At 39.2% G+C, this 26,045-nt stretch overlaps 1 protein-coding gene across 1 annotated transcript; it reads left to right on the plus strand.

The window, feature by feature from the left end:
- The first annotated feature begins 2,103 nt into the window (after positions 1–2,103).
- Positions 2,104–9,429, plus strand: LOC120436152 (T-cell surface glycoprotein CD4-like). Its single transcript, XM_039606611.1, has 3 exons — positions 2,104–2,172; positions 7,337–7,672; positions 7,911–9,429. Exons 1-3 carry the CDS (start codon positions 2,112–2,114, stop codon positions 8,051–8,053), a joined length of 540 nt encoding a protein of 179 aa, XP_039462545.1. The 5' UTR covers positions 2,104–2,111; the 3' UTR covers positions 8,054–9,429.
- The last annotated feature ends 16,616 nt before the right edge of the window (positions 9,430–26,045 follow it).

Genomic DNA, 26,045 nt, shown 5'->3' on the forward strand with positions numbered 1-26,045 from the left:
TTAGCACTGTTGGGTAAGTTACTTTAGAAAAGTAATTACTAATTACTAATTACTTAGTCAATATTGAATTTAAAATACTTATCTAATTACTGTGTCAGAAAAGTAACTTAACTACTAAATAAGTAATTTAACTAAATACTTCTTAAAATCCCTATAAACCTTGAGTGGGCAAACAATAGAAATTAAACTCTTTAAATAATAAATACATTTTTTTAAAAGACGGAGACTCTACAGTACGCAGCGGTACCATCTCTTCCACAACGTAGCCTGCAATCATTTTTTAAGCTCACCTTCAGACGCTTTCTGTGCTGCTGAAGTAAAATCAAGTTTTGCCTGCTTAGCAGGAGTTGCCGCGGTGTTATCCATGGATGATGAACAAGGATCACTCAGAAGTGTTCGTCCATGCTCTCGTGTCAGGCGCTACTCGCACTATTAACAGCAGCCGATAGTTTTTACATATTACTGTAATATTCTTGTCTGCTTGTTTCAGAAAAGTGAAGAGACGGGAATATGTCCATGTCATAAAACAGCCACTCGCTTCAGCCAAGTCCGACATCTTCCGCTGTAGAATACGACTATGCAGCAAACTGGCGCGAAATGACGTGCAGCTGCACTACAGCGATGTTAAAGCGGCAGAGTTTACTTCTACGTTTAGAAGATAAATTATTGAAATTAAATAATGATATTCAGCGAGTTTAATTATTTTTCAATGTAACGTAAGTACACTGTTAGTAACTGTAATTAAAATACCTAAAAATGAACAGTAATCAGTTACTCTACTTTTTCAGTGGAAAAGTAATTTAATTACAGTAACGCGTTACACCCAACACTGATTGTTAGTACAGAATACATACATGGTAGGTCCTGAGAACTGTCAACAGCAGGACTCAGTAAACTGTTGTCAGATATGTTAGTGGCGGCAAATGTTTACTGGGTATAAGGAGAAGCTATAGTATTAACTTTGTGGCTTGGAATTTATACAACCACAGAAACACGTCTTGAAAATACAGAGTACTGACCTCTATAAAACTAAAAACTATAAATGTGCACAGAAGGTGAAATGCTGTGAAGTGGTTTTAAGTGGAGCTAAGTTCAGAGGCCTGTATTATTAAACAAGCACTGTAAGTACTGTACAGTAGTTTATTGTAAAAGCACTTATGTGGATGGAGGTTCCCAGGTAATGTCTAGTGAATATGACCCTTTGGGGCGGTTCTGATACTCACTGACCTAACCTCTAATTATGTGATTCATTAGGTGTGTTGCATGGACCCCCACAACCCACTGAAACACAAACTTAAAGTTATTAGGCGAACAACCATGACACAAGTAACTGTCTGTTATCTGGGACTACTTACGTTTATATTTGCAATCAGAGGAAACTGTCACGACTCATTAAGTTAATCCATCTTTTCCTGCTAGAGCTTGTAACCAATCAAAAACTTGGATTTGTCTTCTGTTTGCAGATTGGAATATTTTTCGTGATTTTCTACAAAAGCCGTAAAGGAAAACTTGTGTCCGGTTGATGGGATTATTCTTTTATCATTCCATTTATCATTCTTAAATGGAAAAAAATAAAAATAAAAAAAAAGGCTTCATTTTATTATCAGAAAAATGCTGTGTAATGGCTCTCAGAGCCCTGGAAGAGGAGGTGGTGTAGTTTTATTGGCATGTTTTTCCTCACTGTAAGAAACACACAGGCAGAGCTGCCACACTGAGACCTGATAACCAACGGCAGCAGCTTTCACACTGGCACAAGTCATTTCGCTCTCAGTGCCTGGATTTTTGTTTTCTTTCATGGATTTAATACAGCAGGATCAGGATTGTCTCCTAGCAACACACCACTGAACAGTCATGTATTAAAATGACTGTAAAATTATATGTGAGTATAATTTAAAGGTTTTAAAATGACATAACAGAATACTGTAAGTAGTGTAGTTCTGCCATCAGTTTTATTAGTCTATTAATTTATTGACTCAACACAGCCTTTCACCCACACCCACTGCATCGTTCCCACTTAACTCCTCCCACTTCCACTTCTTCTCACAGTCAGAAATTCTAGCTTTCACAGCACTTTAGTTTTCATTCATCATTTCATGTATTGGAGGGTGAGAATGGTTGGGTTTCTTGGCTGGACTCTGCTCTCTGTGTGCCTGCTGGTTTCTGCCTCGCAAGGTGAGCTGTGGTCTCTACCAATTTTAAAACATCTGGGTTTAATAAGTAAGCCAGGATTTACAACTTTTTTCATTTTTTTTAAGAAAAATTGTTTCTATTATCTAAGATGTACAATTAGAATTAAATGCAACCTAAACCTGCAATGGGTGCCTTCAAGATAAAAGTTATGAAAATCAAGTTAAGAAATATCAAATATTGAGGGGGAATTTGGGATGTGGATCTTTAACCCTTAGTTGGTGTTCATGTTTACTTCAAATGTGTTTAAAGATGTTTTCCATTAAGACTTTAGGAGTTACAGAGATTTTTATTCACAGTCCCTCATTTTCAGATGGGGGATTGTCTGTACATGTAGTTTTATGGGCAGGTGAGGTCTGGTTCTCTGATATTTCATGACAAATGAAGTAGACATAATAGCTGAGTTTGATTCATGCTGTTGAATATGGACTTCATAGTGAGCTCAGCAGCACTAAAAGGCAGAAGAGAGAGAAAGGAGGAGTATTATTCTCAAAGTCTATAACAGAGCTATGCCTTTAATAATGTTAGTGCAGTCTACGGGGCCATACTTGGCTGAGTTTCGGCCAAATGCTCTGAAACAAATGATTTTTTTAAACTATTTTTTAAACTATCCAACGTAAGAGTTTCTCACGGTGAAGAAGATGAAGAAATGGGACAGTCATCAGCAGCAAAATTAGTCATCTAATTTCTGCCCCACAGGGCAGCTTTTCAGGTGAATACAGACAGACACACAAACAAGCAGCAGCTGAATGTGGTCGTCATGATCTCCAGGTCTTGGAACCAGGGTTTTTAACTTTAGGTTGTTTAGGGTTTGTCTGCGTTTATAGTTTTAAATTAAATTCAGTAAAGCTGTGTCTTGCTCTCAGATGGATTTAATATCTGATATTTAGCTTTCAGTGTGGCGTGTATTCCCATACACTCGAAATGTGAGGGCTAGGTTGCTGGGTGTTTTGGGTAAGCCATCATAGATAATTTAGCTCTCAGAAGATAAATTGTTGACTTATTTTTTAATTAATCTAACGTGTGTCAAATCACTGAAATAAAGTTCAGTGCATAGTTGATATAAATTGTCATGTTCATGTTAACGCCTTGATAAATAATGCTCAAAAAAATAAAATATATATATATATATATATATTTTGTGCTGTGATATTATGTCACAGGAGTGTAAATCTGTAAACCCTCAGAGTCACATGATCAGTAACACATGTGAATGGCAGCCACACATGATTCCCACTTTTCTGTTTTAAATTAAACCCTGTTTTAAATTCATGATGGTACACGTGCATTGTAGCCTCTGACAACGACACTTTACTTTAGTTTACAATTACTTATTTTCAAAAGTAATTAGTTTCTTAGTAACTTTTTAAAAACATGATTTACAACCTGAATAGGTGATAAAGCGATAGATCTTCTACTCTTCTACTTTCTGCCTAATCCATCATATAAAATGTAATGAAATGGAAAAGTCTCTTTTTAATATTTGTTTTATTAGTTTTAATCTTTTAACTTTATGCATCAAGCAAAAATTTAATTATATGCAACATTCTCTGACTGGAAGAAATTTGTTTAACATTTAAACCTATTTTCTGCACATTCCAGCACATAAAATAAAATATTTTTTTGTGTTTACACTCAGTCTTTCAAATAGATGCAAGTGAACAGCAGAAAATAGGGGCGATTCTAGGATCAGAGCTTTGGGGGTGCTGAGCACCCAGAGAGCTGCCCAGCCAGCCAAAATAAACTTCACATGTCACGATGAGACTTCTTCCCTGTCTCTGTCAGTCCCTGCATCCTTAAATGTCTCCAGTTGTCCCGAGTTCCCTCTGACTGTCTCCTTGGTGCATTTAAACCCCTGTTCCTCCCTGTCCTCATTGTCTGTTGTCTTTGTCTCTATTATCAGTCATCATGATTTTACCATCTCTGTGCAAGTCTGCAAATTTCTTTATTAAATCATAAGATTCTTAAATTCATCAAGTCTCTCTGTGTCATGATTCGGCTGTGTGGCAGGCAGGAAGTGGACCCAAACACAAGCTCACAGAGAAAGGAATAAATTCAAAACACAGCTTTATTGCTGGAGGGAAACGGTGAAACAAACTGATAAGAAACTAAACTGGGAAACAATAAACTGGTACACAGAGAAACACACAGCCATGAATGAGGGACAATGCGACACAGAACTGAGGGAGACGCAGACATAAATGCACAGAGGGTTAACGAGGGAAGTGGGATCACACGGGGAACACAGGTGACACTGATAATCATAACAAGACACGGCAACAAGACAGTAAACGCAAAACTGACGGGAGACTGTCAAAGTAAAACAGGAAGTACACGGAGGTTCCGACAGGAGGAGAGAGAGCACAGACATAACGGGCTGGGGAAAACATGGAATAAAACACAAGGAGGGGAAATGAGGGCTCACAGATACACAGAGGGGCACACAGAGGGTAATCAAATAAGGAACATCTTAACAGAACCTAGGAACCACGGCATAAATAAAGAACAACATACAAAAATCTGTAACAAAACCATCAAATCTGATAAAGTTTATTTAAATGCTGCAAAAGAAGAATGGATTGGAATAAAAAATCTTTTACATATCCTAACCTTAATTACTGTGGGAGAATAATGAATGATGCTCATAGTGAGTAAAAAGTAAACTGAGTGCATTTTTTGGACAGAGATTCACTTTTAATGTGTGAGTATAATATAATACAGACACATAAAAATACACTCCCAAAACAGAATAAATTATTACAAATAAATTATTACAAAATATTAAAAAAAAATATAAAAATGGAGGCAACTTTTCCTGTGGTAGAATATATACCATGCATGAAAAAATCTTTACTGCAGATACTAATTTTACTAATTCAATAATACTAATTTTGTGTTGTAAGATTTATGAGTTTCATGCTTTCATAGTGGTACTTGGGAGAGCTTGACATTTTTTCAGGTGGTACACACTGTAAAAAGTTTGAGAAACACTGATAAGTGTATGTGTGCTTTTGGAAAACATTTAAAGCTGCAGTACAGAATCTTTGAAACAAGCTTAAAACATTTTTAGAATATAAACAGAGCGCTGTGCTTCTCTTTACAGCTCATCACTCCACCAGGGCTGATTGGCACTTTCTGATAGTGTGCAAATGTGATGTACGTACTGCGGCAGTCATACAGACAACTGGACGGTCCAAAAGTTGGCCTACCTATTACTGGCTGAGGTTTTAGTAGAGTTGTGGCTGAACCACATAAAAATATATCATTAATTTTAATCTCCCCAATCAATGATAATGTTATGTTGGAATGTTGTTAAAGAAGGTCAAAAATGTTTCAACCCAGTTTGTTTTGCAGATTCTGTACAGCAGCTTTAATATAGGGAGAACACAACTTTCAGATTGTATGAGTAAAATCAGGTTTTTTCTCTTTGCCAGTTTAACAGTTTCTGTTTTGCCCGTCACTGTTCCCTGTCTGTTTTCTTACCTGGTTCTTCCTGACCTTGTACTTTCTCCTCACGTTCCCCTCTTTCCTCTCTCCCTCTTTGGACTGACAATCGCACACAAATAGATTGTATTCAATTAGATGAAAAAAAAAAATACTATTAAGATCACTAACAAAAAGTCCTCTCTCAGTGTACTTTCAACCAAAAGGCAAATAACCAAACCACATGTACACCTAATAAAAGATATAAATAATTATAAAAAATATTGAAACACTGATCCAACATAATCCTTTATTGACGGATAATTTGATTTTACACTTTTACCTGAATGTGGCTCCTTTTTTTGAAAAAACTACCTTATATCCATTATGAACCTGGCTGTCTCTCTGTACACAAACACACACACACACACACACACACACACACACACACACACACACACACACACACACAGCAGGAGTTATAAAGTTAATGGGCATTCAGTCAGTTAGCTAGTTAGTATCCATTTCAAACAGGACAGTGGTAACAACAGCAGGCTACGGACAATGTTAAGTTTTAGATTTTAAATAGGCTGTATACATTTCAATGGAAGCAACAGGACGGTCAAATGTCGCTGATTTTACTACAGAGTAGGACGGATTGTAGGGTAGCAAACATCGTTGGAAAACACGTTTTCAACACTGCAGGTTACCTGGTGTAATGTTTTTCAGCTAAAAAGAAACATGGCCTGACTGCTACCTAACTATATAAAGAGTAACTGAAGGTTAAATGCAGCAAATATGTCCTGTTTTAAGCCAGGCACTTACACCTCCGTTCCGCTGCATCTCAGCCACCATCGCTTTCAACCAAAGGGTGCTAGAGCCAGAGTAGGGGAGAGCCGAGCTGGAACAAACCATTTTGGGAGGGGGGGGGGTTAGGGTGCTTTGCTAAAAATCTTTGCTAAAATCGCCGGTGCTTTGCTAAAATCGCCCTTGGCCGCAGCGGTCAGTGGAAGAATCCGCGAGTTTGTCTGTGAATTTCCCATTACACGGTAGCGTACTCGGTGCTTGCTCTGAAGTTTAGGGGTTTTTCGCTGTAAAAATAAGGGGTTTTTTTTCCCACGCAGTGAACAGCAGACGCTAATGTTTTTGTCACTTTTTATGGAATCAAACTCAAAGTAAGGTCAGTACTTCCACGCTTTAAACGCTGCACGCTCATACTCTCTCCCGCACTCGATATATTACCCATTGTTGATCTGCACACAGCTGTTGCCACAAACGTTCCACTCGCTTAAGTCACTGTCATGAGACATTCTCGCAAAAAATCACGGTTTTAGTAACGTAGTAACGCAGCGTGCTGATGGGAAAGTAACGGTAATCTAATTACCTTTTTTGCAACAGTAATCCCTTACTTTACTCGTTACTTGAAAAAAGTAATCGGATTACAGTAACGCGTTATTTGTCTATGAATAACTTTTGTGAGTCTCTACGATCTGAAATTTAAATCAGTTTCTCTGCCTTAAGAAACTCTTCACAGTTCCTCAGCACAGAACAAATTTTTAAGGTCTATGGAAAAGAGAATTCACCAGTTAAACTAGTAAACTTTTGCGGAATTCACCTTTGAAATTCAAGGGAAATTCTCAGCAGAAGAGTTCTGGTGTCTGCTGTAGAAGTGAACATTTGTACTTTGACCTTTAACCTCTCTGCTCTCCGGTTTTTCTTTTTTCAGACCAGAAAAACATCACAGCTGAGTCTGGACAGAACGTCACGCTGACATGTCGAGCTTCAAACAACATCAGGACTGTGGAGTGGAGCAGAGCTGACCTGGGAGAGAAATATGTTTTTTTGTATCGGGATGGGAGGAAAACGACAGTGAACCAGCATCTATCTTTTAAGGACCGGGTGGATCTACAGGACAAACAGATGAAGGATGGAGACGTGTCTGTGATTCTGAAGGATGTGACGATTAATGACAGTGGAACATACAAGTGTCGTGTCGTTGAGAAAGGAACACTTGGTTTGAAGCCCATCAGCATCATCAGACTGAGTGTTGTTGATCCTCCAGGTGAGTGAGTAGAGTTGAGTGTGTGTGTGATCAGAGGTGAAGCTGCTTCCTGCTTGTTGATGTTTGTTTCTAAAGATGTTGTTGATGAGACTTTGTAGAAAGCAGCTGGTCTGAGTGATGTGATCAGAGTGCAGTAGATAATGTCTGACAGCAGTTTGAAGAGGAAATGGATTCTGTTCTGTTCTTCACTCATCACCTACCTGACAGCTGACACCTCACACCTGTTTCTCACCTGCAGGTCCACCAGGAGGACCAAAGAAGGATGAACCTGTTGGACTGAAAGTTGGTCTGTTAGTTTCTGGCGTCCTCATTGTTGCTGCTTTTGCTGGGTTTGTGATCTACAGAAAGCATAAAGGAGAAAAGAGTCAGGGTTCACACTAACCTCCTGATGATCTGCAGTACATCTAAGTATCTCAGACCTCTGAACAGCTAAACTTTGAGTCTCCTGCTGCTTTCTCAACTTCCAAGTGATATCAGTGAACAGGGGGACAGACACCAGGGACCTCACAAAGAAATTAATTGTGAAGTGTCACCATAAAATGTTATTCTGTCTTATCTCTGGGTATGGAGATGATGGAAAGTCTTTGTGAGGAATGCAGAGTAAAGAAAATCTAAGAGAAAACAGAGAATTCTGCTGATTCAACAGTTATTGTCTAATTTTGCTGCATCCAGCTTACACAGTAAAATTAGACTTGCCGTTGTTCATAAGTTCCAATTTTAACAAAAACATGGTGCTTCTGTTTATTACTAATGTTATGGCTGCAGATTAGTGTCTCACACTTTAACTCAGCCCGTTATCAGGCTTTAACACAGCCTGATAAAGGATACGCGGAAATTGCTTTAGTCTGTCAGTAGATCAAGTGTGAAGTGAAATTAATTTGACTGATTCAACGGTCATTCTTGGAGGTTGTTCAGCAGCTTAAATGTGACCTAAAAGGAGACCAGAATAAATTGTAAAAACATTTATACATACATGCACATATACTGTACATGCACACTCATGTGATAATGTGATTCTCAGTTTTCACTGCTGTAACCTTCGAGCTGGGCTCGATTTATGCTTGCACATGTTAAATGTATCCCCACATGAATCTATGTTGGCCTTCAGCAAATATTACCATGTTGAGTAAGGTAAAATCAGAGCTGCTTTCCTGATACTTTAAACCTTGACTGTAAGCTTGACACAACTTGCTAAGTCATTAATCCCACTTTTGAACTTTATTCATTGCCATTGTACAGTTGCCTGCACAGAGAAATTAGCTAGCAAGACGACAAAGGTGCAAAAACCCCCAATATCCAAACATAATATAATAAATAAGGGATGATAATGGTAAAACAAGAGATTGAGGAAGTTTCAGTGGAAACAAATCCAGGAAGTTTGAAACAGGTGTTGGGATGAAATTCATGTAATCACATATTTGCTGTGTGTGGTTTGGCACTGCCAGGAGCTCTGTCATCTAAAAACACTGCATTTACTTTTACACGAGTATGAATAAACTCATGAGGAACAAAATACTGTCACAAGTGCAACCTGAATAAGAACTGATGAACAACTGCTGCAGTGTGATCCTGTAACCTGTCTGTCATTGTTTCTATTAACATGTGAGAATGATCAGTGAAAATGTTTGTTTCCAACTTACATGTGAAAATCATCATCACAGCGTTTCTGGTTTTCAGCTTTGTGTATTTTTGAATGTCAACCAGTCGCTTCATCGTGACGCTTCTTTTTTATCTCTGCTACAAAAATCAAGTATACAATCAGGCTTCATGTCCGTTTTCACACAGAATAAAGTCCTGAAGTATTTCTGTTGTTTGCCAGTCTTTTTCTTTCAGGCTGACTTTAACTCATCACCCTGTGACTCATCCAGTATCTGTGTGGCAGGGTGACGGATCAGCTCTGGCACAGACTGCCGGCTCTGTCTGCAGTTAATGACTAAATCTCAGTCATAAACTGCACACAGTGCAAAAAATCTTTTCTTATAATTTGGCTCAGTGTAAAGAGGGGGAAATACATCCCTTTTAAATTCAAAATAGTTTTTTTCTCCTGGGCCTTTCTGGATGGAGTTTGCATGTTCTTCCTGTGTAGGCTCTCAGTTGTCGTTAGTGTGCTTAGGTGAACTGGTGATCTAAATTGCCCACAGGTGTGAACATGAGTGTGTGGTTGTCTGTTTCTTTGCATCAGCCCTCTGTCAAGCTGGTGACCTGTCTAGACTGTATCCTGACTCTCGCTCTGTGGCAGCTGGGTTAAGATGGCAGCTGGGTTAAGCCTCCATCTACACTGCCATACGAAAACGGCGTTTTCAAATGTATCTGCTTTGGAGAGCGTTTTGAAAAAGGTCCATTTTCCATGACCGAAAAGGCCGTCTCAGTGTGGACAGAAGGCCAAAACTGAGAGAAAAAGATGCGTTTTCAAATGAACACTCAGTAGTGTGGACATGGCCCTGCGTCAGGATAGAACCTGTCCAGGGTGTATCCTGACTCTTGCTCTGTGGCATCTGGGTTAAGATATATCCACCGTAATGGTTGCTTTGCTCACCGCCACAACCAGTCTGACAGTCACTGACATTTATACCTGCAGGAGGCAGATATAAGGCGCAGGAAGGTGTCGCCACACAGACAACATCTCCCTCTGTGTGACTGTATGTGTCTGAGCTCCTGATCTAAAGTATCATTTAGCTATAGGTCAAAACCGACACAATCGTATATTTTATCTTCGATGCAATGCACCTTGGAGGTGCCACAAAGATCGTACGCACGCAACACCCGTGACACAGACAACATAGCATAATGGGGTCTTAGGCTCCAGCCCTTTACCACGACAGAAGATGGATGGATGTAAGATGACTCATCTGGGTCAGAGGACATTAGAGCTTACGTGACATTAAAAGAATTAGAGGAAACATCATAAAGTCATGGATGAACAGATTTCAATGTGTTGCTTCCTTTGGAGGAGGAATGTATGTGAGAACCAACCAAATTAGTCTGGATATCATGAGCAAGGAATTCATTAATTCCTGATGGTAATTAATATTTTGCCCAGATTTGGCCCAAATCTCTGAAATCTTTGGACTTGACTGACCACATTAACTGAGGGTTGACATTAGGCTAACTGCCTCAACTCTGCCTCACATATTCCCAAGTGACATTTAAACAAAGTCAGTTTAGCTTAGTTAAATAGTGTCAAATGACAACAACAATTACCTTAAGGTACTTTATATTTTAAAGTAGAAACTACTGTAAAAGAAAGAAAACTCAGCAACAATATGATCACCATTCTGTATGAGCAATCACCCCATACGGTAAAAAAATATATTTTAAAATACATTTTGAAATATATTTATATATTTTGAAATGTATTTTAGCACATATATTTTTTGGCCATTTTTTTGTATATTTTAAAATATATTTAAAAAATATATTTATAATATATTTTGAAATGTGTTTTAACACATAGATGTTTTGGCTGTTTTTTTATATTTTGAAATATATTTATAAAATATATTTCAAAATACAATTTAAACTTATCTAAAATCATTCAAAAATATATAAATTTAACCCTTCATATATTTCTAAGAAAACACATTCACATGTAACAACTGAAAGAAATCTTTATTTGATGTTTAAAACATACATATAGCATATCAATCAAGCAAGAAATATTCATTTTATAATTTTATTCTCATTACATACTTAAACATTCTAAAAGAAACACACACACACATATACATATATGTGTGTGTGTATATATATGTGTGTGTGTATGTGTATACAGTGGCGTGCAAAAGTATTCGGCCCCCTTGAACTTTTCCACATTTTGTCACATTACAGCCACAAACATGAATCACTGTTATTGGAATTCCACGTGAAAGACCAATACAAAGTGGTGCACACGTGAGAAGTGGAACGAAAATCATACATGATTCCAAACATTTTTACAAATAAATAACTGCAAAGTGGGTGTGCGTAATTATTCAGCCCCTGAGTCAATACTTTGTAGAACCACCTTTTGCTGCAATTACAGCTGCCAGTCTTTTAGGGTATGTCTCTACCAGCTTTGCACATCTACAGACTGAAATCCTTGCCCATTCTTCTTTGCAAAACAGCTCCAGCTCAGTCAGATTAGATGGACAGCGTTTGTGAACAGCAGTTTTCAGATCAATCTTGCAAGATTTATATTTACAGTATAATACTGCATGTACAGGTAGCTGTGTTGTGAACTGTAACTGAATATTACAGAATCTCAGAGAAATTAAATGTATTTATTTTTTTCCAAAAGTTGAATCTGTTCATCTGGACGTAGCGTTTTGTGGGAGAAACGTTTCGTCACTCATCCAAGTAAGGCACCTAAAGAAAGCTCCAGCCGATCCAGGAGAGTAGGACAACCGCTGCCCAAGCGAAAACCTGTAGTGATCCCATATGTGTCAGGAGTATCGGAACAGTTGAGACGCATATTTTCTAAACACCGGGTCTCTGTGGCTTTTAAACCCCAAAACATGCTGCGCCAAAAACTGGTCCACCCCAAGGATCGGGTCCCCCGACACAAACAGAGTAACATAGTGTACGCTGTTAAGTGCCAGGAGGATTGCCAGGATTTATACATCGGGGAAACCAAACAACCTCTGGCGAAGCGGATGGCACAACACAGAAGAGCAACCTCATCAGGCCAGGACTCTGCAGTCTATTTACACCTACAGGCCAGTGGACACTCTTTCAATGATGAGGATGTACACATCCTGGACAGGGAGGAACGCTGGTTTGAGCGCCGGAGTCAAGGAGGCCATTTACGTGAAAAGGAAAGACCATCTCTGAATCGAGGAGGGGCCTAAGGGTACATCTTTCGCCATCTTACAATGCTGTGATTGCAGCCATTCCCCAACTCTCTGTGAATGGTACTCATGGCCTTTGATCAGTGTTCTTTGATCAGTGGGTTTTGGTCAGTGATTGTTGATCAATGGTCATGGGAATTTGCATAATTATGATTAAGGAACTGACCTCACAGCCCATTGTTCCTTCAGTGGGCTGGTTTCAGTCATTATGCAAATGTACTGTTTATAAGATTTGGGGAGACCTGCAGTCAGCTGAGACTGAAGAAGTCACTTGGATGAGTGACGAAACGTTTCTCCCATAAAACGCTACGTCCAGATGAACAGATTCAACTTTTGGAGATGTGTGTCACAAGTTGATCTGGCTGTAGGCTGTGGCACTTGGCCAGAGGTGGCGCTGGTTGACTCGAGTCCATGTTAGTGCACACAAAGTAAACTGCACGCTTTAGTTGTGAAGCAAAAACGCTGAAACCGGAGAAATAAAGCGTGCGAGGGGGACGATAACGACGACAAGAGTCTCCCGATCGTTTACTCTTGCTGTCCTGTGAACAACACCGGCGTGGTGTTAATTGTCTGCTGTTTTCGCGTTCGCGTCGTGCATGAGGATATCACCAGGTAAACTCGCGACATTTTTAAACATTTTGTTGTTCAACGGCATCAAGACTGACGGAGTGTGTTTGAGGTAACCTCACAAGTGTCACAGATGACACATTTGGCGGTTTTTTTGCTGGTTTGTCGGTAGCAGCTCCTGAAACACAAGACTGCCACACATCTGTTCGACCAACGCCAGTTGATCTAAACGCCAGTTGATCTGGAACACCGGCCACCCACCTTTTGGCTTCTTGTCGCCACTCCACCAAATAAAGGTCCGTTTCCTCCATGCCGGCTAATTATTCATCCTCATTAAAATCTCGTATATGTTCAGTTGGCAGAATTGAGAATTTTACATCTTCCAACCACTTAATTAACGCGAACATAATCGGCTTGTTTCTTCCCGTCTCCTGTATCCGGCCGTTCTTCTCACTGTCGGAATTCGCGCCTCAGAGACGTCGTTATTTTTCAAAAAAAAAAAAAGAAAGAAAGAAAGAAAGAAACAGCAACAACTAATAAAGAGAGTTTTTGCACGTTCATTGCACATTTGTGGGAATGTTTAAATATTAAATTTTTATTAATTACTTTTCATTATATCTTTATTTTTTAAACCACCATGGCAATGCGCATGCGCATACTCTTCTGCACGCAAAGGGCTTTGGAGTTGACGTAATGTCGCAATGCATTGTGGGAGCGCAGCACCATCTTGGCAGGCCACGAATCAAAACAAGATTGCTACGAACCATTCTGAAACGTAGCTCAAAAGAAAAATGACGGTATAGAGACAGATTGTGTCCAGATGCAAAGAGACGGTACTTGATTGTTGAAATGTGGACCCGTATGAAATACGGCCGTGGAGTAGAAACCCTGAAGACCAAACCACTATTGACTTAGCATGATCTACTCTGGTACCCCGTCTGTGGAGTCAGTGCATACATGGCGCACCAATTTCGCAATTATAAATCTCTGGAGGCGCACATCCAATTCACCAAGGACTGGGTACAAGATTTGGCTATTTTTAAGCCTCCACGTTGTGAGTACGCCGTCATTCAAGCAAAGGTAAGTCAGCTTGAGTACTGCGAGTAAAATGCGTTTGATTCCCCCGAACATTCAGATTAGTGCAGCATAAATTCATTCATGAGGGGGAAATTACAGTGAGAACATGTAGAGGCTCTGTTAGAGGGATAACATAGTGAGTTCAGTGCACTGATGTGACATTGTCCTGAAGGATTTAGTTATTCTTTATGGTTAAAGAAATTGCCCTAATTAATTCATATTTATTATAAATAATCCTAATTACACATCTTGCTTCCTTGTTTGTGTCCTGTGTCACTAAAAATACATTCTGTTTTAGTTTTATACATTGATTAATGACCTGCAGAATCTCCTTATCATATTAGGTGTCCATAATTGTCACTTAAAGTCGAACATTATGTTTTCTCCCTCTTGAAAGTGATGACATCCTTGCATTACATACTTTAGGTTCATTTTCTGCTGCTAGGTTTCTAAAAAGAAACAGGCAGATTTAGAATATAAGATGCAGCGTTCTATACATGGATACATAAAAACACTTTATTTGTTACATTTATGATAAATGGATTTGAAAGTAGATAAAACACATTTGTGTCAGCCTTGGCTTATTAAAGCTCTTGTCTTTAAATGAACTTTGTCTGTTTGTGTTTCAGGTACTGCACTCTTAAAGACTGAATTGCAGCATTGCAGCCACAGGACATTGTGAGCATCACAGGGAAGGTTGAAGCCGCCCACTGCACCTGTATGGCCGGAGTCGTGGAGACCTGCAGCCATGTCGCTGCTCTTCTGTTTAATGTAGAAGCAACAATGCGGATCTGTGGCACACGGACTGTTACAGATGAACCTGCATACTGGGTTTTGCCTGGTAATATGACCAAGATACAGCCAGAGGTTGCCAATAAGATAGACTTCTCCTCTTCAGCTGCCCAAAAAAAGGTTCTTGATCAAAACAAACAGACCATTCGTTGTGACAGGTAAAAGAAGCCGTCCTCAAAAAAGAAAAATTCCACCTGCTACTGTGGAGGAGTTGGATCAACTGATGGGACAATATTTTTCCAAGCATAGTTCTGTTCTGAATAACCCATAATATTTTAATTTAGGGGGGCATGTAAATAATTTGCATTTACTGAATATGTACTTACTAAGTACCACTGTTCAAAAGTTAGTTTACAAATGACAAAATGTTCACATAAAATCATGACAGCATTTAAATAATATCACCCACTACTAGCATTCTGTAATTTACTGTCTGTTTTGAAAACTTATCACTACATAAACAGCACAAGACTTAAGAGTATTTAACAAGAGCATTTTCCCCTGGTTTTACTAACACACTGGGGCACATGTTCACCAAAACGCAGCAAACATTTGCCATCTTATCCAGGAGGGTCACCTTTTTACCCACACATGGAAGAAGTAATCTGATTGGTATGGTGGTGTGTAGCATGTAGTTTGAAGCAGGGATTTCGTAGTGCCCCATGTGTAGTGTTGGAACCCAGTCAGGATTTGTTTCATTCATTTCATAGGCTGGTTTGCTGCAATAATGCCAAATAATTAGCAACTCTATAAATAGAAGGTAGTTCTGCATGTTTGTTCTAAGTTTGTGCTATGATCTCAGAGCGCATTGAAAATAAAACTAACAGGCTATAAAGAATAATATGAACTTATTTAGAACTTACCTGAATGAAAATACTGGAGCACACCAACAGATATCTGTGGATGGTAGAGAACTGAATATCAGCTCGTCTCACAGCTGCTATCCAGGCTAGACGCCTTCTTTTGGTAACATCCAACACATAAGCTCCCTCATGATGCTTCCAGGTGAGGAAACAATGAAAAGAGAGCCTGTTTTCAAGCTTATTCATTTGCCGGTAGTGCAATCTAGCATTACAACCGGCCACACAGGAAGCATTTGTTTGGCCTGCTAATATGACGCCTCGACCAAAAATCCTGGCTACGCCCCATCCCGTAAGATCACGCTCCAGAGCCCTGTTAACGTATGAATCTAGAAAGAAGACGCTGCATTTTTAACTCTGAGGGAGATGGAGAATGAGCCTATTTCCAAAAAAAGTGGAGTGTGTTCCTTTAAGTACTATATTGTATATATTGTCAAAAACTAAAGTGTACATAGCAGTTGTTGTATCTTGTTTACTGTATCACTGACAGATAATTTCAAAGTCAATGAACGCTACATTATAGTGAGATATTGTGTAATGTGAAATACTGTAAGCAAATGAATAAACAACCTAATTCGTGATAGACCTTTGACTCTGTTTTGTTTGAATCTAACTGTTTTTTGCAGATGTGCATAAAACATGTTACTTTTAGTATTATTATCATTATCATCTACTGTAAGGTTGGAAATGTATTTTCTTCACTCTAAAATATGTTTTGAAATGTATTTTGGTTTGAAAGAAATATATTTTCAATTTCAAAAATATATTTTTTTGGAGCATCACAAATGCAAAATATATTTACCATATATTTGAAATATATTTTGGCCAGGAAAAATGTATTTTTTTTACCGTATGGGACTTTGATGACATTGAGAAAGAAAAACTCTCTTTTATGCAAAAACCCTATAAAACCACCAGGCTCAGGGAGGGGCAGCCATCTGCCAGTCAGAGATCTGCCTGGACAGGCCATGCTTAGCAAAGGAAATGGTGTAGATGAGATCCAGCTGTGTCTGTTCCTGGGATTTTACTAATAGATTTCTTTACTAAAGAAATCGCTGGAAATGTTTCCAAAACTCCAGAGAGCAAATTGGAATCAGGCTTCATAGCATGTATCTGTGAACAGGAGAGGGAGCTCTGCTTTAAAAGAGGCCGTGATGGATGAATGGACAAGCTTCATATCAGTAAATCAGTGTTGACATATAAAATAGGAAATAAAATATTCTGTGTCTGTCTGCATCGGCCAGAAGACAAAAAACAGATTGTTTTAATGTGATCCCTTTAGAGCCTGAACCATGACCAAGATAGCGTCCGTGTGGACAGGCATTCACTGTCACCTCCAGCTCTGACTGACTCACATGCTATTGTTATATTATTAGGTTGTATCAGTGGCTTTGACTGCTGCTGCTGGTGATGTAGTGGTGTGTGGGTGATATTTTCTTTTCTCACTTTGAGCCTCTTAGTCCCAAATTCATTTTTTAGGTGTTTATTGAACCTTACAACAAGTAAAAACAAGCAAAAAAAGATTTCCAGATATGAGTTTAAAATAGGATCATTTGCAACATCTGCAATTTTTTGTGCATGTTATTACTCAGTTCATCTTAGACCAGGGGTGTCCAAACTCCGGCCCGCGGGCCAACTGCGGCCTGCGGTCCATTTTTAATTGGCCCGCACTTCAACTTTTGCTGGAGTATATTGCACTTCTTAGTTTTAACACCAGGGGGAGCTACTGTTGATCAAGGCAGTTGTTTCACCAAAAAGCACAATCACTAGTGATGGGATTTCCGGCTCTTTTTAGAGAACCGGCTCTTTCCGCTCCGAACCGGCTCTTTACATTGTTTTGTTGCTTTAATTAATTTATTATTAACAACAATATAAAATTATGCACAAAAGGAATTACTAATGTAATACAAGTGGTTTTATTTATATATAAATATATGTGGTGGCCCCTAGAGACAAAACATGTACAAACTCCAAAAAACACATTTCTAGCGTTAACTGAACTTCCAAAACAGAGCTACCTAGATCACTTAAATTACACAATTGAAAGCATATGTGTATTGTTTGTGTATTTATACACAAGCACTCATATATATTCAAATAATTTAAAAAATTTTCATTTACCTGTTACTACCACACACCAAATCCGGTCGTTGGTACTTGCTGGCTTGTGTAGCCACTAGGTAACAAAAGCTCAACACTGCGCCTAGTATCCTGGAGCACTTCTGTTGTCTTTTGTACGTGTTTTGGAGTTTGTACGTGCTTTGGAGTTCGTAACTGTTTTGAAGTTTGTACGTGTTTTGTCTCTCGGGGCCACCGTAAATATACTTTTATTTATTCACTCCACATAAAATGTAAAAAAATAAATCATATAATACAAAAACCAACTATTCACATTTCAACTTTTAACTATTTTAAATTTTCAGCTTTTTCCTTTTAAACAAATTTAAAGTGAAACAACACAATTAAATCTCCAAAAGTTGAATCTGTTCATCTGGACGTAGCGTTTTGTGGGAGAAACGTTTCGTCACTCATCCAAGTGACTTCTTCAGTCTCAGCTGACTGCAGGTTTCCCCAAATCTTATAAACAGTACATTTGCATAATGACTGAAACCAGCCCACTGAAGGAACAATGGGCTGTGAGGTCAGTTCCTTAATCATAATTATGCAAATTCCCATGACCATTGATCAACAATCACTGACCAAAACCCACTGATCAAAGAACACTGATCAAAGGCCATGAGTACCATTCACAGAGAGTTGGGGAATGGCTGCAATCACAGCGTTGTAAGATGGCGAAAGATGTACCCTTAGGCCCCCTCCTCGATTCAGAGATGGTCTTTCCCTTTTCACGTAAATGGCCTCCTTGACTCCGCGCTCAAACCAGCGTTCTTCCCTGTCCAGGATGTGTACATCCTCATCGTTGAAACGCTACGTCCAGATGAACAGATTCAACTTTTGGAGATTTACTTTCCTGGATGATTGAGAATGCATCAACACAATTAAATATAAATTAAAATATGAAAACAAAAAGAAGATGCACATTCTCTGTCATATGGGCCTGCATGAATAAACTTTCTGAATCCTTTATCATCTGCAACTGAAAATAGTTGTGGATGATCACTATAGTGACGTTGTCTTTCCCTCCGGCTCTGTTCCTGTGCTACTGCGACTGTAACTACCGCCCCTCCCTCTGCCCACAGAAGAAATTTACCTCCAAGTTACTAAACATGGCAGAACCAAAGAAGCGAAAGGTAGAAAAGTGAGTGCAGAAAATTTCAGACACGGTGGGAGAGTGAATATTTCTTCAAAGAATTTAAGGGGAAGTGTGTCTGTTTGATCTGCACTGAAACTGTGGCAGTTATGAAAGAGTATAATGTACGACGTCATTATGAAACCAAACATCAGGCCTATGCATCCTACACTGGTGCTGAATGAGAGCAGAAATTAAAGCAAAGGGTATCTCCTGCATTGTCAGAAACAGTATTTTTTTCGTGCTCAAATTGTCCAGGAAAAGGCTCCAATAGCAGCTATGAGGTCGCCCAACTCATCGCAAGACATGGCAAGCCTTTTTCAGATGGAGACCTCATAAAACATGGCCTCGTTAAAGTCACCGAAATAATGTGCCCGAAAAAAGTGCAGGACTTCAACAACGTCAGCATGTCCAGAAATACAGTTGTGCCACGCACTGAAGACTCGTCAGCAAACATTAAACTGCAACTGTCCAAGTCTAAAAAATAAACTCGCCCATCAAATATTATGTATCTGGTGTCACATTTGGCATCCTTGAACAACTGAAACAGTTATTTCTAGGAACAAAGTGTGTGGGAGTATTTTCTGTAGTCCTCCTCCCTGTGTGAATCACACATTTCAGCTGTGTTTCAGTCCTCTTTCTTGTGTCACAACCAAAAACATCATTTGTGGGAACACAAAGAAATGTATGATGAGAAGGAGAAAGAATTATGATAATTTTGTCACGGTTCGCCGTTTTATTACAGTTCCACCAAGTGTATATACAAGTTGCGCAGGGGAAGTGTTATATACAGAGCGGTGATAGGGAAAAGGCTCCGGGGAATCCAGGGAGGATGTTATTATTTTTTTCCATTTTGTATTAGTTCTTTGGGTTCAAGTCTTGTGTTTAGTTTTTCTATTATCCCTACCTGTGTCCTCTCCCGGTATCCTGTTCGTGTCCCCGCATTTGTGTCGTTTGTGTTTTCTGTTTGACTTTGAAGGTTTGTGTCTCGTCTTGTGACTGATGACACAAAGTTTAAAACTTTCTGGGTCGCCAGAGATTGAAGTCAGTTATGTCTGAGATGAAAGTATTCAGTTTAATTTCTAGGACAACTATTAGTCGTGCACTGCACAAAGTTGGCCTTTATGGAAGAGTGGCAAGAAGAATGCCATTGTTAAAAGAAAACCATAAGAAGTCCCGTTTGCAGTTTGCCACAAGCCATGTGGGGGACACAGCAAACATGTGGAAGAAGGTGCTCTGGTCAGATGAGACCAAAATGGAACTTTCTGGCCAAAATGCAAAACGCTATGTGTGGCGGAAAACTAACACTGCACATCACTCTGAACACACCATCCCCACTGTCAAATATGGTGGTGGCAGCATCATGCTCTGGGGGTGCTTCTCTTCAGCAGGGACAGGGAAGCTGGTCAGAGTTGATGGGAAGATGGATGGAGCCAAATACAGGGCAATCTTGGAAGAAAACCTCTTGGAGTCTGCAAAAGACTTGAGACTGGGGCGGACAACGACCCTAAACATAAAGCCAGGGCAACAATGGAATGGTTTAAAACAAAACGTATCCATGTGTTAGAATGGCCCAGTCAAAGTCCAGATCTAAATCCAATCAAGAATCTGTGGCAAGATCTGAAAACTGCTGTTCACAAACGCTGTCCATCTAATCTGACTGAGCTGGAGCTGTTTTGCAAAGAAGAATGGGCAAGAATTTCAGTCTGTAGATGTGCAAAGCTGGTAGAGACATACTGTCGGGAGTGCTGGAATGTTATGCTGCTATTATTTGCTGCTATTAGTATAATCATCATTACCATTTCATTATTAATAGTGATGTTGCATTCAGATGCATTCAGATGTTCAAATATATTGGTATCATATCAGTCTTTATTACAGGAGCAGTTATAACCACTTTAAGCTGTTGAGTTGAATTTATAATCTTAAATGTTGGTATGCAGACTGCATGGTGAAAGTAGTTGTATTAGATTGAAACATTTGTTTTATACATTTTATACATTTCACATATAAGTCAAGATCAGTACACACAGGATGGCCTTAGCCTGATTGCTTAAGCTGAGGTCAATTAAGGTGCAGCGTGTATGTACAGACATGCACACATACACACACATAGTTTCAGTTGTGCTGGCCTTCTGTCTGATGGAAAGGTTACAAGGTGTAGCTGATGAAGTGAAGGGTGAAATAAAGGACAGCACACACACCCACGCACACACATATTAGGTAGACTCATTTATATAGGTAAGAGTTTATGTTTTGCTTGCGACTGCAAAGTTGTGCATGAGTGACATTTTGTGCAGAACGTGGACCTGATGTTCCAGAAGATAAGCCTGGGCAGGATGGTGACAGGAAGCACCTGGGGTCGGGCCGAAGACGATGTTCTTTTTAAAACTGTGTTCAGAGTTAACAGAACATTTGTGGTTTTGCTTTGACGTATGCTGTATTAAGTCTGCCTAGCAACAGAAGAGGGGGCGGTACAATTCTCACCTCTATAAAGCCTTTGTCTGACTATTGTAAGACAGTTCAACTCTGATTGGGCTGTTGAACTCACACATGTGTTCATTAAAATGTCGTCTAATTGCACCCGGCTGGATCTGTGGTTATTTTTGGATTCCTCCTCAATATTTTTGAACCTTAACATTTGGGGGCTCGTCCGGTGAGAGGGGGAATTGTTGGAGGTGTAGACGGAGAGATCTGACCCCGTGGTGATTAGACGGGCAGATACGAGTCAGTGGTTGAAAGTGAGTGACAAGCCGGCTTATCCAAAGGTAAGGCACATACCTGTTGAATTTTCCAAACTGTGCCAGATTGGACATTATGACAAATTAAAGTCTACTCACTGGAAATTACTGGTGAATGTCTGTTTTGATTTTGGTGAAGTTTTCATGAGGTTTACCGGTTGAAGTAATGATAATGAAGTATAAGTGACAGTACTGAGTAATGAGAATAAAGGAATGAAAAGAGAAAGCAGTTGGACTGCTAAGTGAACTTAGAATTTGTGGAATTACAGGGATTATTTTACATAACCATCATCTTTATCATTGCATTAATTATCATTTCATCCAAGCATTTATTGAAGTTGCTGGCATTATGTTATAATTTGTATTACAGGGGTTATCATAATCAAATATTAACATGTTTATTACAGGTGCAGTTATAACCACTTTAAATCGTTGAGTTAAATCTATAATCTTAAAAGCTTATATGCTGAGTATATTGCTACAGTAAAATAGTAGCTGAGTGAAGGCCTGAATGTATTCAGCTTCTTGTTGCATTTGAGTTTGCCTAGCAACAGGTGACGCAAAGAGGAGGATAAGTCCATGGGGACCTCAAAGGCCTGAGATCATCACCATATTTGAAAGAGGATGCCAGAAAGGGGAACTTCTGTGTCTGCATTTATTTCTTAGAATAGATCATTGTCTGTACAAGGGGCAAAGAATGTTCTTAAGATGCAAACTATGTGCTTGTAAACGCAAGAGGGGGCGTCATAATACCCTGATGTTATAAAAGCAATCTGAAGTGTATTTTTGGGCGGGGATTTACAACTGATGGGTTCCAGTGTACGTCTCCCCACGCTGCGTGTATTCATTAAAAATCAATTGTTTGATCGACCTCTTCTGGACCATGATTGTTTTACTCTCGTCCTCAATTTCGGACCCGTAACATTTGGTGCATTGGCCGGGGTTGAGGAGAGAGACTTGGAGATTGAGACCGAGAGGGTCCGAGGCGCTCGAACGGGCAGACACGAGTCAGTGGTCGAAGTGAGTGGACATAAGCCGGCTTATTCAAGGGTAAGGCACTACCTGTAGAATTATTTCCGAAATGTGCCAATTGGAGATTACAAAATTAAAAGTTTACTCACTGAAATTACTGATAAATGTCTGTTTTGATTTTGGTGAAAATCTCATGAGAAGTTGAAGTTGAAGTAATGATAAGTTATAAGTAAAAGTACCGGGTTAAAGTCCCAAAGGAAAAGGAAAAAGAGTTAAAGTGAGTTAGAGTCTCACGTAGAAAGTAGGGAATTTGGTGATTTTGTTGGTTAGAGTCCCATTGGTCACTGACCCTATCTTGTGATGGTCATTTTGTGGGTTAGAGTCCCCTATGTCCACAAGGATAGGTCTGCCGGAATTTTACTCTCGTCTGGGAGTGTAGATTGTTGGTTCAAATTATTCTAAATTTCTCTAGAACGACAGCGGCGTCTGTTAAGAAGTGCATTGTCCAGAGGTAACGCTGCCGAGGGTGCGGACGCGTGCCTTCGCCCCTCTCTCGAGGATAGTCAGTTGGTCACTGTGGAGCTTGGGGCACTCCAGAATAACTAGTGGTTGGACCACTTGACCGTTTGGAACGGTATTTGCGCTTTTTTTGGGTAGTAAAGCTTGGAGCTTGGGCGTTAGACGCTTTTAAATTGTGTTAGGGACCTTAGGGATTCGACCAGATACAGTTTAGAACTGATACTGTGTAATTGATAATAAAAAACTTGGAGTTTGTCCCTTGGAGGGTTAATTTAAATTTGTCAAAATTCTGTAGGTTGTGCAATCTCAGGCCTGATAATTGTTGTTATTGTAATTATAAGACGTCTGTGTATCTGTGTAATATAAAGTAAGAGGTTTGGTGTCAAAAGGAGTCTGACCCAGCACTGAGCTGAAGTGCTGAGGCCATTTTTAGACGGAGTGTGTGTGAAAATGCAAATGAGGCAGCTGCGAGGTCCCTAGAGTTTTAGGAAGTTCATAGAGAGTGTTGTGGAAGTTTTTCCACTTAAATAAAGCCTGCAGATGAGCGGTAGCTAACATTCTTTAATCAAAGCACACAAAGAACAGACAACCAAGCTTGGTGGAGAGCCTGCATGACCACGGGGCAGGGTCAGCAGAGTCTCCCTGAGCCTAGTGTGGCTCTCAGTTAAATACCTTCTCCAGGAACAAAAGGCAGTACACAGTTGTTTCACACCTTAAGGTTTACACCCCCTTTCTACCTCCCAGAGTCCTTGAAGAGACAAAAGACTCTCCCTCCTGTGGAGTTGTCTGCTTCCCCCAACTTCCTAAATAGACCCCCACCATTTGTCTTACTGTATGGGTGTCAGACATGTTAAAATCAGTGGCACCAAGGCATTACACAATAAAATAATGTGATTAGTACATAAGTGAAAGAAATTCCATTACAAGAGTGTTACACATTGCTGAACGCCTGTATTTAAGACGCTGGGTTTTGTTTATTACAATATTGTAAGTAAAGTTTTTATTTCTTGCCATGACTGTATGACTTTTGCTGGGTTTTGAGATAGGATACATAAAATGTTGATACTTATGACCGTTATTTGGGGTCTGAAAACTGAAATTGACTTTGAAATAATTTCATTAATAGAGATGTCTGTAAGTGATGTCTCTTTTGGTGTCTAGAAGTAAGATGTTTTAGAATTTTTAGATGGGTTTTGTTTCAGTTTGAGATAATATACACAGTTACATTTGGTGTTTCTCAGGTATTGTGGTTGACTTTGAGTGATACATATAGGTGTAAATCGTTTGATGTTTGTTGGGCAAAGGAGGACTTTAGAAGATTGTAAGTGGTTTTTCTTTTAGTCCGATAATATATAAGTAGTTAGATTTGACAGACTTGTTTACATTTTGGCTTTATGTTAATATAGGTTGCAACGGGCACAGAGGAAACACAGTACAACATCTTAAGGGTTTAAAATAATAATAAATAAATGAATGAAGTTTCTTATGGGTTCTTGTGTGTGTTTTTAGGGATAGTTTTTTGTGGGTTTTTAGGGGGAGTGTGTGTTTGTGGTGTTTGTGTGTGTCAAACGGAGATAATATGAAAGCAGAGGAATTAGAGACTAGAATGTCCTAGAAGGCAATAAAATGCAAATTAAGGAGCTGTGAACTGCTTAAACCACAGTTGGTTTCACAAGTACTGCTGCAAACATTGTTGAATGCGTGTGTTTAAGACGCCATTTATGTTTATTAGAGGGTTATAAATAAAGTTTTGAGTTGCTGTAGTGGATGTATAGTAAGTGACTGAATTTTGATAGATGTATATATTTTGAGCCATAAAGGCTGGTGTGTTTTATTTTTCAGTTATGTGTGTGTGGTGAGAAGCTGTGTGTGAGACGATGAGAGGTTTCAGTTTTTCTTTTTTCTTTTTGACTTGCTCTTTCTGATTATGGAAGGCATGTCCAAGATACTCGTATGAAAGCGTATCTTGAGTGATTTTAACCGTGTGAATGCTGTCAGTATTTGATTTGAATGTCTCTGGATGATTTGTCTGAGTGAGTGAAAAAGGGAGAAGTTTGAGAGAAAAGGTAGTGTGTGTGAGACGAGTCATGGCGTCTGAAAGAGGTTAGAACATTTAAAAGTGTGTATGAAATATATTTCTTTTGTGATGTAAAGTAGGATGTTTTAAAGTTTGAAAGTGCTTTTAATTCAAGAAATGCATGAGTGATGGTATGAGAGGTTGAGTTTATTTTTATGTTTGAAAGAGCTCTATTTAAAAGTGTGAGTGAAATGAAGGTGTATTGTTTTTTAGATCAAGATTTAGTAGAATTAAAGAGGGTTTTTAGACTATAAATACAAAGAGAGACAGACTCTGTAGAGAACAGGAAATAGTGAACAGGAACTTTGCATGCCCATAAAAGGAACTGAGTGTGTAAAGAAAGAACACAGAGAGACAGGCGAGTCAAACTCGAGGGAGATGAAGCAAAATGGAGGTCTTAAGATGAAAAATGAATATGATACTAATTATATGCTTTAGTGTGCCAATACAGGTGGACTTCTCTCAACATTGGAACCTTGAGTGCAGCGCCATAACAATAGATTAACAGAATTGGGAGAAGATAAGCCAGTCTTTGGCTCGAAATTGTGCGGCTTGATCTCTCACTTTGTCCCTGAAACTGAGAAGAAACTCAAAGGACAGTCAAGGACAGTCAATTTCCTGATGAAGACCGACAGAACATCGTGGACTTGAAGAATTAACTGAAGCTAAAAGCAGTGCAAGTGAAAGCAGTA

The sequence above is a fragment of the Oreochromis aureus genome, linkage group 3, assembly GCF_013358895.1.
Source record: "Oreochromis aureus strain Israel breed Guangdong linkage group 3, ZZ_aureus, whole genome shotgun sequence".
Lineage (NCBI taxonomy): Eukaryota > Metazoa > Chordata > Actinopteri > Cichliformes > Cichlidae > Oreochromis > Oreochromis aureus.